This window comes from Saccoglossus kowalevskii, chromosome 9 (genome assembly GCF_978046115.1).
Source record: "Saccoglossus kowalevskii chromosome 9, keSacKowa6.1, whole genome shotgun sequence".
Taxonomy (NCBI): domain Eukaryota; kingdom Metazoa; phylum Hemichordata; class Enteropneusta; family Harrimaniidae; genus Saccoglossus; species Saccoglossus kowalevskii.
In genome coordinates this window covers 3,060,733-3,075,527 of record NC_140649.1, presented here as the reverse complement: position 1 = coordinate 3,075,527, position 14,795 = coordinate 3,060,733, and the positions used below count along the sequence as shown (strand labels likewise).

General features: G+C 33.4%; 1 protein-coding gene across 2 annotated transcripts in view; it reads right to left on the bottom strand.

Moving 5' to 3' along the window:
• The window catches only part of LOC100373205 (spindle and centriole-associated protein 1-like), a 72,731-nt gene that overhangs the window by 18,358 nt on the left and 39,578 nt on the right, over positions 1 to 14,795 (bottom strand). For both annotated transcript variants that reach the window (XM_085503052.1, XM_085503053.1), the window contains 4 exons: positions 14,138 to 14,203; positions 4,595 to 4,645; positions 2,293 to 2,411; positions 1,078 to 1,230 (listed from right to left, as the gene is read on the bottom strand). In XM_085503052.1, the coding sequence (XP_085359178.1) occupies positions 1,078 to 1,230; positions 2,293 to 2,411; positions 4,595 to 4,645; positions 14,138 to 14,203 (389 nt within the window). The remainder of the gene's footprint in view (positions 1 to 1,077; positions 1,231 to 2,292; positions 2,412 to 4,594; positions 4,646 to 14,137; positions 14,204 to 14,795) is intronic.

Sequence of the window (14,795 nt, the reverse complement as noted above, 5' to 3'; positions counted from 1 at the left end):
ATTTTTCATAAAACCAAACAAAAACCAGACTGTGGTTCATTTCTGTCACTGATTCAGATCAAGGTCATGACATCACTAAAAACCCTAGCATTACATCTAACCTAATTATTTATTCTGAGCATGCTCAGTTGTTCTCTCAGTGTTGGATGAAAAATCATGAAAAATACCCACTTAGGATTTTAAGATCTGGAAAAAAAATTATGTGCAAGTTTCATCAATATCCACTGCAGAATTTCTAAGAAAATGTTCTAGAGATGTAAAGGAAATAGGACGGATGAAACTGGAAATAAGAAACTATACTCCCTTTTTAGGCTGAGCCTGAACGGGGACAAATTGGCATGGGCAAAACTGATTCAATTGTTTGTGTCTTCTTTTATCATCATGTTTTTACATTATAACATGATTTGTATATTTTGGAATATTTAATGAGCTTGTTTTGTAAACTCTCCTACCAGTTTTGTACACCCTCATATGATGTGGCAGTATCAACACATCATGGTCAATGCATGCTGTCAAATGCCATAAATTATTATTACAAACAGTAGATTCCTAATACTCCCAGATAAAGCTGTGTTGACTCATTCAGCACTGGCCAAACTTAAATTCAACCATTGATTGACTGATTGATCGTTTGAAATTACAAACTGTCGTGTCATTGGTTAATGACATGCTGTTAAAGTCTGTTAGACTACTGTTAGAGATGCACAATTCCAAAAACAATTTGATTCACAAAGTTGATAAGATTATCAATTTGTAACATAAGATAGTTTTAATTTTAAGAGTAATAGTCAAAATGGATATTGCCATAACACTGGGTATATTCAGACTGTAAAAACTTTCAAGCTGAATCACATGAATGATATTCAAGTCTTGAATGAATTGGATCATAAAAACAAATGGATGGGCATTGTAAATTGTATCCCCAGATGCACTAATACTTGTATGTATGTCAGGCGTTTTAATTTTTGTATGGAATAAGGGTCAACTTATTAGTTTTTATTTTATATAATGTACTTTATTTTCAATCACAAAGCAATGCCTGCAAAGCAATACCTGAAGAAAAAACCCTGCAATTACCTGTTTTAAATACTGTACAAGCTTTGTAATTGTATCTAATAATGAAGCCGTATAACCACCAAGTCCTTCCGAGTCCTTTACAGGTTTAGGAGATCTCTGTCTACCAGTTAATCTTTCATACTCTTCCACTTCTTGTTCCAGGCCTGTTATCACCTACAAAACAATAACATCATACTCTGAAATTTAAATATGTGTACATTGAAAAACCTGTTTAAACTGAACAACTAATGAACCTATAAAAGTTGTTCAATTTCCAGAGCAAATCTATGGAGATAAGACAAATCTTTTAATCTAATCATTGAAAGCTTTGAACAGGTTTCCAGTTTACACAGAGTTCAGTTGATATAGGTTTCCAGTTTACACAGGGTTCTGTTGATATAGGTTTCCAGTTTACACAAGGTTCAAGTTTACACAGGGTTCTGTTGATATAGGTTTCCAGTTTATACGTTGGGTTCATTTTGGCCAAGTTTCCAGTTTATACGTTGGGTTCATTTTGGCCAGGTTTCCAGTTTATATAGGTTTCGAGTTTATACGTTGGGTTCATTTTGGCCAGGTTTCCAGTTTATATAGGTTTCCAGTTTACACAGAGTTCACTTTACACAGAGGTCAGTTGATATAGGTTTCCAGTTTACACAGGGTTCTGTTGATATAGGTCTCCAGTTTACACAAGGTTCAAGTTTACACAGGGTTCTGTTGATATAGGTTTCCAGTTTATATAGGTTTCGAGTTTATACGTTGGGTTCATTTTGGCCAGGTTTCCAGTTTATATAGGTTTCGAGTTTATACGTTGGGTTCATTTTGGCCAGGTTTCCAGTTTATATAGGTTTCCAGTTTACACAGAGTTCACTTTACACAGAGGTCAGTTGATATAGGTTTCCAGTTTACACAGGGTTCTGTTGGTATAGGTCTCCAGTTTACACAAGGTTCAAGTTTACACAGGGTTCTGTTGATATAGGTTTCCAGTTTATACGTTGGGTTCATTTTGGCCAGGTTTCCAGTTTATATAGGTTTCCAGTTTACATTGTGTTCAGTTTACTCAGGTTTCGAGTTGATATAGGTTTCCAGTTTATACACTGGGTTCAGTTTACTGAGGTTTCCAGTTTACACAAGCTCCAGTTTAAACAAGTTATATATTTAATATAGAGTGTGGGTGGAAAAGTTTTAGACAACATTTAAAGCATTTTTCAAAGCAAAGTGAGTTAAAGTTCAACTTACTCTTTTCAGTCCATCCACATCAGTAATTGTAGATGCATTTATAGCAGCAGTAGCTGTGTCTCCACTCACAGTTCTCTTTTTTGTCTTACGAACCTTGATGGTATCATTTATAGCCAGACCTTCAGAGATACAATTATTAACTAGAATAAGTTGACATGCACCCTTTATTTACAGAAGTTGGTATGTGTATTTAACACAAATACATCAAATCAAGCCTGCATCTCAATATGTTGGGAAGTTTAACAGGAAATCAATAAAAAACAAGCCATGCATGGCACAGTCCCCGTTAGTTATCAAATTTAAGATATATAGTTTTGTTTATAGTAATATAGCTGGAATGTAACCATGTCAGGAATATGATTTTTTAACATTAAAATGATTGACATTTGTATCTGATCGTCAAACAAGTACTTGTCAATATTGAGAGATATTGCTCTGGAACAGCATTCAAAATCAGCCATTTTAAATACATGTATATATATAACATGATGTATAACAAATATCTAAAATTTGAATATATAATCAGTCAAAGCATTTAAGAGATATGGCTCTCGAAGCCCAATCATTAAAACAAAATGGCCGCCAGTCAGCCATTTTGAATCCAATCTGAAAAATAAAATGACATTCATCAGGAACCTGTAATGTCTAATGTACATGTATGTACCAAGTTTGAACGAAATCCATCCATAAATGCCAGAAAAGCTTGATATTTAATGTTTTTTTAGCACAAAAATGACCACCATTCAGCCATTTTGAATAGGATCATCAAACCAATATATCTGTTTATCTATGACATGATGTATGATGAATATTTGTTAACGTTGGCCATTTTGAATCTTATCAGAATAACAAAATTATTTGCATCAAGGTCCCATAATGTCTAATGTACAATGTACATACCAAGTTTGAACAAAATGCATCTGTAAACAGCCGAGAAATGCTTGATTTTTAAGATTTTTTAGCACAAAAATGGCCGCCATTCGACCATCTTGAATCAGATCGTAAAACAAAATGATAAGCATCAAGGTCCTATAATGTCCAACGTATATACGAGGTTTGAACAAAATCCATCTGTAAACAGCTGAAAAATGTTTGATTTTGATGATTTTTAGCATAAAAATGGCCGCCATTCGGCCATCTTGAATCAGATCGTAAAACAAAATGATGTGCATCAAGGTCCTATAATGTCCAACGTATATACAAGGTTTGAACAAAATACATCTGTAAACAGCTGAAAAATTATTGATTTTGATGATTTTTAGCATAAAAATGGCCGCCATTCGGCCATCTTGAATCACATCGTGAAACAAATTGACGTGCATATGTATATCATGATGATGTATGTGTATGTATGTTTGATTGTGATTGGTCCAGGCATTTCTAAGATACAGGTCCGGGAGCACGCACACACGCACACACACACACACACATGGACACACAGAGGTCAAAACATAAGTCCCCGTTTTCAGACTGCGTCCAAAGGGGGACTAATAAAACGTTTATCAGGCAGACAACTATGAGACATGCATTTTTCCCTCATATATCTTTTCATTCATTCATTCAACTTTAGGGTAAGGTAAAGTTGAATTCAGTGTATTGTACATTTGATGTGATAATCAGATAAGATATGGTGTTCGAGAGTGAAGCAACAAGGGACATAAAATTCGGTCTACACAACATGCTCTGGAAATCCAGAAGTTGTATTTCCATCATAAAAGGAAATCATACAATATTGATAATAAATGGTTACCATGGATACTAATGTATCCTTGACTTACAATTACATAAATTTTAATCTTTTAGGGGCAAGACTGTGACAGCTACTAGTATGCCTGCAAATCAGATACCATATTGCTAATACACGTACATTTCTCAAAAAGGGTTCACCAACCCTTATGACTAGGTAATGAATTTTATATTTGTTTGCAGGGACATAGAGGTACAGATACATGAAGAATCAGAAACTTGTTTTGTCTGCAGGATTATCCATTAGTATTAGGACAAACACACAGGATGTATAATATTACCAAAGACCCCCTCAAATGTAATCTGACAGATTATGTATGTACATGTATGAGAAAATGTAAATCCATTCTTCAGGGTTTAATCCTGCCATTCTGAAGATGAACAATTTAAAGGTCAAAATTTAACTGTCTTAAACTGACAAACTGTAAAACAAATATACAGGACATCACTTGTGTCTAGCTAGCTCTATTACAAAAACAATTTGATATTGATAAATTGACAAATGGCCACAAGGGGACATACATATATTAATAAGGATGGACAATAATTGTAATACCTTCTTGAATTATAGATTCGTGAGTTGGTGTCATCAAAGAACTACTGTTAGCTGTAAAATAAAGAAGAAATAAAAACAGATTTGCATGCATTTGATTTGATTTTGATGGAGTTTTAAAAAAAATGACATTTGGCCATCTTGTCACATATTCGTGAAGTTTGAATTTGATTGGACCAGGCAAGTGTGAGATACACATGGAGACCCACCCACACACGTGCATGCACAGAGGAAAAAACTTAAATTCCCATTTTTGAATTTAAACTGAAATTATACATGATAAATATGTATCGACAATAAATAATGTAATATTTTATTATCTCCTGGGGAAGCCTGAATACTACCGGTACTATGACAACCAAGACCATTGGCACAAACAAAAGGACATCAATTATTCACAATAAACCTTTTCACCATAAAATAAAATTAAAAAAAAATACACAAGTGAATTAATGCCCCAAAGGGAAATGAAATATTTTGATGAGAAAAAATGAAACAGACACTCAGTGACGATACCATATGTATCCTCTTGACAACAGTCATGCTCCCTCCAAGGTACAATTAAATAAAAATGGATTATTTAATTGGAATTAGACAATCTACTTTAGAAAATAGATACAGATAGTCCACAGATATTGTTACTACCTGTAACAGTATTGTATAATCAAAAAGAGTAGAAAATATGGGAACTTGGAAACTGTGGTATACATCAAAGGGAGTAGAATGTCGCTCTGTGCTACGTTTCTTGGTGCATCATGATCTTTTGTGCAAGCGTATAGGTGCATGCAACAAGTCCACGACCACCACGCCATACTTTTTCCATGAGTTTATTTGTAACCAGATTTTTAAAATACGCTGTAGCAAATATGTTTACAACAGACTAGTTTGGGTGCCGCTGTTCATGTACTGTGTAGATCTGTTTCTGTTTTAAAATCAAGGAATAAAGATACTGTATTATCGTTTAATTTTATAGTCGCAATATAATTGGGCTGCCAACTGTTAAAATGTATGTGTGATGCAACTTGTCACAGACTATTAAATTTTAATCTTTCATGCTGAATGTTCAAAATCACATTCCAATTTCACATCAAAGAAAATACCTATATTCGAAAGTATATTTAACATAAACCAACAAATTGTTCTTAGTTTAGCACCAGCATAACTCTGTACTCTTCTACACTTGATTCAAGCAAGTTAAATCAGCTTGCATTCACCAATCAGAATACAGGGATTCTTTGTACATTCCCATTATTACACAGAACTATATCATGTAGGAGATAATACAATTGGTAATACACTGCTTATCATAGCCTGAACCAACAGTATTGTATTGCATAACTACATACATGTACATGTATATTGGGTAAGAGATGTCAGAACAAAGACAGACTGTTATGATCTATTAAAACAACACATTTCCTTTATGTTTACACTATGATTTGATTTTATGCTGTTGTTTCCAAAACCCAAATTATAATATATGGCTGCCAAATCACTTTTAAAAGAAAAACAAAAGTCAAACATCCATGAAAATGGTGATTTTTGGGTCATTCGTTCCTAATGATAACAAGTTCTCATCATATATCAACATTTTGTTTTGTTACACATGGTAAAAAATTGATATTTATTTATAAGTTGGGTTATTATGGTTATAAAGTTAGGACATTCTGATGATTGTTAATCATTTTTTATAATTCTTTAACATGGCTTCTTAAGAAAATTATTTCAAAATGTAAATTTTCCATGTTTTTAAAAAAAAAATATTTAGCACCAGAAAAGAGAACAAGAAAAGTTGATGACATTTGTAAAATCAATATTGTGATACATTTATTCCATATTATCTATTAGGTTGAATACATGTCATCTACCTCAAATTAATAATAATAACACTTTATTATCATCGTAAAAAAATTACAATCTTTTTAGGCTCTGAGTAATAAAATAAAAAATTATTATAAATGAACAGAGTTAACAGGATCAGATTGAAATGTTTACAGTTGTAATGCTATAATTCACACTGTATTTCACATGCAGTAATAAATTACATTATCGTCTCATCACAGTCCAACTGAGCTCTTGAACAATTGCTTTTTAAGTACCCCTATTTTTTATGAAACTTTTGTATTTAATGCATATTCGTGTTTTATACAAATTAGCCAAGTTCCACTAACAAGCAAATTATTTCATTTTGATCCTAACCATAGTGGATGACAAAAACATGACTTTCTTGTCAAAATTATTGTGCACTTTTTTATATTCTTTTAATTTGTCAATTTTCAGTTTTTACTAAAAATTTGACTATTTTTGTCCCAATCTTCTGAAGGAAAGTGCAGACTATAAACAAGATTATTTTGTGAATCCATGATGAAAAGAGGGAACTCGTGGCAAAAAGGTTAATCCATCATGATTGTGACAGAAATAACCTGAAAAGTAGTCCATTCAACAACAACAAAAATCCTATCAGTCTATCCAGTATTTCAATAGCCTGTTAACAAAAATCCTATCAGTCTATCCAGTATTTCAATAGCCTGTTAACAAAAATCCAATCAGTCTATCCAGTATTTCAATAGCCTGTTAACAAAAATAAAATCAGTCTATCCAGTATTTCAATAGCCTGTTAACAAAAATCCTATCAGTCTATCCAGTATTTCAATAGCCTGTTAACAAAAATCCTATCAGTCTATCCAGTATTTCAATAGCCTGTTAACAAAAATAAAATCAGTCTATCCAGTATTTCAATAGCCTGTTAACAAAAATCCTATCAGTCTATCCAGTATTTCAATAGCCTGTTAACAAAAATCCTATCAGTCTATCCAGTATTTCAATAGCCTGTTAACAAAAATCCAATCAGTCTATCCAGTATTTCAATAGCCTGTTAACAAAAATCCAATCAGTCTATCCAGTATTTCAATAGCCTGTTAACAAAAATCCTATCAGTCTATCCAGTATTTCAATAGCCTGTTAACAAAAATCCTATCAGTCTATCCAGTATTTCAATGGCCTGTTAACAAAAATCCAATCAGTCTATCCAGTATTTCAATAGCCTGTTAACAAAAATCCTATCAGTCTATCCAGTATTTCAATAGCCTGTTATCAAAAATCCTATCAGTCTATCCAGTATTTCAATAGCCTGTTAACAAAAATCCTATCAGTCTATCCAGTATTTCAATAGCCTGTTAACAAAAATCCTATCAGTCTATCCAGTATTTCAATGGCCTGTTAACAAAAATCCTATCAGTCTATCCAGTATTTCAATAGCCTGTTAACAAAAATCCTATCAGTCTATCCAGTATTTCAATAGCCTGTTAACAAAAATCCTATCTGTCTATCCAGTATTTCAATAGCCTGTTAACAAAAATCCTATCAGTCTATCCAGTATTTCAATAGCCTGTTATCAAAAAGACACTGTTGTTTTCCTTGACCTTAACCGTAACAAGAATTATAATAAGAATATAATAATTGGCTAATATATATAAACATATCATTTTTGGTAAATGACATTTATGAATAAATGAATTGTGAGAAATATCTGTGGGTGGTAGCTTTATAATCATCAGTTTGTCAAATGAAATTAACTTTGTCAAAACTGATAAATGAACAAAACAGATTATGTTGTATTTAATGACTTGACTGACTATAAAATTAAGATTTATAATACTTTTCAAGCTGTGGGGAAGCTATGTTATCAAACCTTACTGTGGAGAGGGATGTAGTTTATCACCCAGTAAACAGTGGAACAGATAATTACAATCACTCCATGCAGTACAACTGAAACATATCTAAAAGAGAGAAAAAATATGATACACCAGAAATGGTTTTATCCAAAAGCAGCTAATGATAACCTTGACTGTGGGAGGTCAGAATAGCAGGTGTACAGAGTAAAATCAACAAGCAGCCTCTCAGCTGAGATAGCTCCACTGTTAGCAATGCACATTTCAATTAAAGAAGAATTAAACAAGAAGTCGAAAATATCACTTTTTACCAAAAATGACAAAAATATTCACCAAAATTAGAGAATTGAAGATATCAACATGAAATGAACAAACCTAAGAGAGGTATACCCAAGGTACATATACACCAAGTATCAAAGCATTCAGGCTAGTAGTTTTCAAAAAGAAGTCGAAAAAGTAAAACATTGACACGGACGACGGACAATTACTCATATGATAAGCTTCGCTCGACAAAGTCGACAGCGGAGCTAATAAAAAGAAGACTTATCAAATGTATAATGGCTTAGCAACAACAATGAATGATTTAAAACTAGCTTAGATAATTGCTATAAAAATCTAAATTATGCAGAGAGAAATTCATTTAAATAATTATATCTCATACTAGTAACATATTAGGTGAATACTATAAAGATAAGTTGAAATTATTAGTTTTTATGGAAACGCAAATCCAGCTAATAACATGCTTAAAAGTGAAGTTACACCTGGACTGTACTGTAGTGGACACATGTATGTCCTAATTAAACATAGATCAACTAATAAAACTTTGCCTATGATAAAACTAGATCTTTGAGAGTGTATCGTTTAACAATGAATTTCCTGAATAAAGTATTGACATAGAAAATCAAAAAGGTAGGCAATCCCAATAAATCACATTTCTTCAAATATTAATACTAATTTTACAAAGAAACCTTAAGCTAATCTGATGGTTCAAATGCAGCCCATCACGGTTCTAAAAAGATGACAGCAGTGATGTGCATAATGGTTCAAGACACTTCACATACTATCTGAACTGTCAACACATGACATAAATAACTTTCCTAGAGATTACTTTCTAAGGCTGAGATAGAATACTTCTGAATATCACATTTAGAGTTGAATATAGATATTGCAGAATGGTGCTCAACATAAATTTGAAATGAGATTGCCATGTACATGTACCAAGTAATAATGTCATGAGGGCTTATTCCTTTGGGCATAATGTAAGCATATATTGAAAACATCTGTTTGACATAAATCATACTGCATTGTAAGTCATAGTAGTCATGGAAATATATAAGCGGCAGAGCTCCAGAAGGAGTACCCACACTTTATGCAAATTTTTTAAAATTATGCTAATTTATTCATGACGTTGCAGTTTCTGTGCTCATGAATATTCATTAATTTGTGGCTCAATACATTTTAAAAGGGGCGATATATTATTTTTGGGGGAAGAGTTAGAAAGGGGGATTAGCAATCCTTAGGGGGTCAATACAAAAGAAGGGACCCATTTGGAGAGCAGCCATGCTCCTCGTGTCTGTTGTTACACGTGACCTACAGCTGTCAACTGTATTCGTTCTTCGACGACTTCGACTGGCTTCCATGTGGGGGTAGTATTCTTGTGTTCTGTTTTCCTGACTTGAGTTTTTGAATCTGCTGTTTATGTTTTTAACGTCTTTCATGTCTTTTGTAGGAGTGTCCAATCCGTGATTCGAACTTGCGATCTTTGAGTTCCCAGCGCACTGTCTTGTCCACTGTACCACGAGTGTCTTCACACAGGAGTTAGGATTTAAGTCCTATTCATAGGAGCACTGTCTTCACTAGCATTCAAAAATCTAACTAAACATACTGGATTCGAACCAGCGATCGCTCACATTGCTGACATAGTACAAATCAACTGAGCTATGTGGGTGGTCATGCAAATTAAATAATTTGTTGTCATATTTAGCTTTATTGCCAAATGGTGTTTGCGAGAAAAAGATGGGCGGGCAAGGGAATTGAACCCAGGTCCTCCTGATCACTATGTAAAGAACTGACCCACGAGACCACAATGGATTAACTGGATGTGTTTGCATTTAATAAGACTATATAGTGTGTATATATATAGAAATACAACATATTTCTATTGAGTTACAATTGTCCAAAAAATTGCCAATTTTGTGTTTTTACTTGTGTAAACTATATGCATGCCATAACCCGTTAGTGTACATCTTGCTAATTGGGTGTTTGCCATTTGCGTTGCCCATACCTGACCCGACCCTAACCCTAATGTCAAGACACGTTCCTGTTAATAATTCCGTTGCCCATACCTGACCCGACCCTAACCCTAATGCCAAGACACGTTCCTGTTTATAATTGCTCAATAATGATACTCTGTTGTGCACTGTCTGCGGGTACTGTAAAATGACTAATTTTCATTGGGTTTAATTTTCACTGATTTACCATTTCAGGCATATTAAGTGGGTTTTAAATTCACGGTTTCGTCATTTAGATAATGTGTTCTATGCTAAATTGTACATATTCACTGTGTTTTAATTTAGCGCATTTTCCAGTCAGCGAAATAAGCTAAATTAAAACCCAGTGAATAATTACCCCATTTACAGTAACTTGCATTGATGTCAACTGATTAAACAAGTCGCATTTAAGTAATTTCCACTATTAACAAGTGGTTAAATTGTGACAATAAATGTGTGGACAAATATTTGAGATTAATTTTGGTGTAGACAACTCTCGTTTAATTATTTTACACCATTACAAGTTGTTAAATTGAGAGAGTAAATGTCTCAACAAATATTAAATACTTAGTTTGATGTAAACAACTCACGTTTGATTAATTCCCACAATTACAGGTTGTTAAATTGAAAGAATAAATGTGCGGACAAATATTTTAGACTTATTTTGGTGTAGACAGCTCTCGTTTAATTATTGTACACAATTCCAAGTTGTTAAATTGAGAGAATAAATGTATGGACAAATATTTTAGACTTATTTTGGTGTAGACAGCTCTCGTTTAATTATTTTACACCATTACAAGTTGTTAAATTGAGAGAATAAGTGTGCGGACAAATATTTTAGACTTATTTTGGTGTAGACAGCTCTCGTTTGATTAATTCCCACAATTACAAGTTGTTAAATTGAGAGAATAAATGTACGGACAAATATTTTAGACTTATTTTGGTGTAGACAGCTATCGTTTAATTATTTTACACCATTACAAGTTGTTAAATTGAGAGAATAAATGTATGGACAAATATTTTAGACTTATTTTGGTGTAGACAGCTCTCGTTTAATTATTTTACACCATTACAAGTTGTTAAATTAAGAGAATAAATGTGCGGACAAATATTTTAGACTTATTTTGGTGTAGACAGCTCTCGTTTAATTATTTTACACCATTACAAGTTGTTAAATTAAGAGAATAAATGTGCGGACAAATATTTTAGACTTATTTTGGTGTAGACAACTCTCGTTTAATTATTTTACACCATTACAAGTTGTTAAATTGAGAGAATAAATGTATGGACAAGTATTCAAAACTTATTTTGGTGTAGACAACTCTCATTTGATTAATTCCAACAATTACAAGTTCTTAAATTGACAGAATGAATGTATGGACAAATATTGACCATTATATTTGTGAGTAAATACCTGTTGTTTAATTAATTTCCACCTCTACAAGGTTGAGAGAATAAATGTGTCGACAAATATTTGATACTTATTTAGGTGTAAGAACTCGTGTTTGACCAACTTCCACCATTGCAAGTTGTTAAAATAATGAAATAAATATACTGGTATCATTGGATATTTGATTTAATTGTGAAACTTTCTAACAAAATGTTAACTGCTGGCTTCGAACCCTCAATCAACAATTCAGCAGACACGGTATAAATTCCACAACACCACAGAAGATATTCGTCTGTTGCCTGAATTGTTTTCGTAATATAGGGAACGCCATCGACACTTTAACAAAACTTACCTTGACTTGGGTCTTGTTTATCTCTTGTCACAATCTGGAAACTGTTGAACAAATTGTGCGTCGTCCAGTTTAAGACGTTAGTTATTTTATTATTTATTCATTCAGTTTTGTATGGTGGAGTTTTGTGAGGTTTATTATTTTTTTGCGACGTTCTTTGTTTACTTGTTTACGGTTTGAGAGATTTCAGTTTATTTGATTTACGTTTTTACGGTAGCTCTGAGCGGGACTCGAACCCACTGTCTTTTCAAGCTAATTTTGTTTTATTTTGATGGCACGCTTGTGTACCACGCCACGACGTTGGTCGTTAAGTGGTGTTCATTTTTCTAACTACTCCAGTGTTCCGATGAGTTGAACGGAAAAGCCAAAACGATTGCTGGTGTCTGATTGCTTCGGTTCTGGTGAGTGTGTATCTAGTGTGATTCGAACCCATGTCGTTTGTATTGGGCGTTTTTTTATTTTCCATGTTAGCTACGCCGTAATATGCAACCACTTCCCCGTTTTATTGTGATTTTGAGTGTTTAATGATGTCTTCCTCACCCGTCACGCCATGACCCAGTTTCAACCACACGGCCATTTTGCAACACAGTTCGTGACCCTCGGCGTCACCCGACTGACTATATGAGCGTTCTGTTCAACTGTTAAGCTAGGATTTATTACCGTTATTATCATTATATTGTCACGTGATTTGTTTTACCTTATGTGTAATGTCTTAAGTATCTTTATTGTAATTTGTATATACCAATTCGTATATACCGAGGAAACGACCCCGATTGAAGGTCATGTATTTTATGACGTCACCAATTCGTGTGTAGGTACTGCTTCTAGATCTGTGCCATATAAGCTACCAAATTTCATGCAATTTTTCATGGCACTGATGAACACTGAGGACACATGCCAAACAGAGCCTCTACAGAAAACTGGACAGTTGATCATGTGACTGAAAATTATAAAATAGTGTCTAGTAAATATAAACAACATAAGGGGCCTATTTTGTGTGAACCATTGTTTGTAAAGCATGTACAACCAGAAGAAGCAATTTTATATAGAACAGGCATTAAATAAGTTGAAATTAATCGTTTATCATTGACGTATGCACGTATACTGTCACAGAAACTGTTGTGAACTTGAATTACGGTCACTCACATCAGAAATTATTTTTGCGCATAGAGAAGTGTTTTTACATTGCTATTTTATAGCTTCAATAATCACAAAATTAACACATACTGTATCTATCAAATAAAGGGTTCCAATTTTGGACTTTGTTCAAACACGGACTAAAAATCCTTTGTTACTGTGAATGTGTGTGTTCGTTCTTTGAATAAGAACAAATGTAAAGAAAAGGGCTCCCTAGGGGATGATTTCTGTAATACAGGAGTAATAATGGAATGACAGCTTTAAGTCCCAACTGACAGGATGACGTCTATCAACTAATAATGCAATAAGTAAGAATAGCAATTGGGGAGAATGTACTATTTTTTTCACTGTTGAGCGCAGGGCGGACATTATGCCACACACCAGATTAGAGGCGAGCAGTCTACCACTAATATCTCAAAAAGGGATCACTGAAAGTTTGATTTGGCGCAGAAAAACATAAAGAGTACTTTTCAACACTCGGAACAAATCTGTAATATCCCCATGTTGGGCAGACTTGGTAACCATTAACCATGTCAGTCAGTCAGTCAGTCAGTCAAAAATCATTCGATTGAAAAATATATTAACTCTGAATAAAAGTCGTCATGGCAATGTCTGAGAAATTATGTGCATAACCACAAACCAAGTCTGACTAAAGATGACTAAGTTAATTTGGATCACAAAGCTAAAATTTCTGTAGAGTAACAGAACCTGTAAGAAGGCTTTAATTACCTGCATTAGATGCTTGGTTTACATCTTTCTCCGGTTCTATCTGTATTTCACTGATTTCACAGTCCTCTGACAAAACAAAACATCACAACACACATTTCGACTTTAAGATCAGGAATAAAACACCATATTATATTTCACACACTACCTGCAGAATGTACATATACGGTACCCTCCGAATCTTCAAACACAGCAAGCCTTGAAGGTATGATGACTGTGTGCTTTAAGTTATATACATGTTTAATATACATGATGCCAATTCAAAAATGTATTTCTGATTTTTTTGATGTAAAGCAGCATTGTAATTTCTCATTGTGTATGAATATTTTCTATTAAAATTATTCTGATTATTTTTGTTAATAGTTTATCAAGGCTTCTTCAGGCATAACTCTAATCATAATTAAATTCAAAGCAAGGTCATACACTCTAGGTCTTGCATATGAGAAAAGAAAGTGGGCAAATGTCAATAGTGATTGTACATGTCTATGCTGCAAGAAAGGTGATGAAACTCTAGAACACTTTGTTCTAAAGTCTGAAAGCTACAAAGAACTTAGGGATATTATAATGACAAATATTAGCTATATCCGATATAAAAATGGTGAAGCAAATCTTTACGAAGATATTACGAAGGGTAAAGCTTTATTATGTTTTCTTTTAGGCG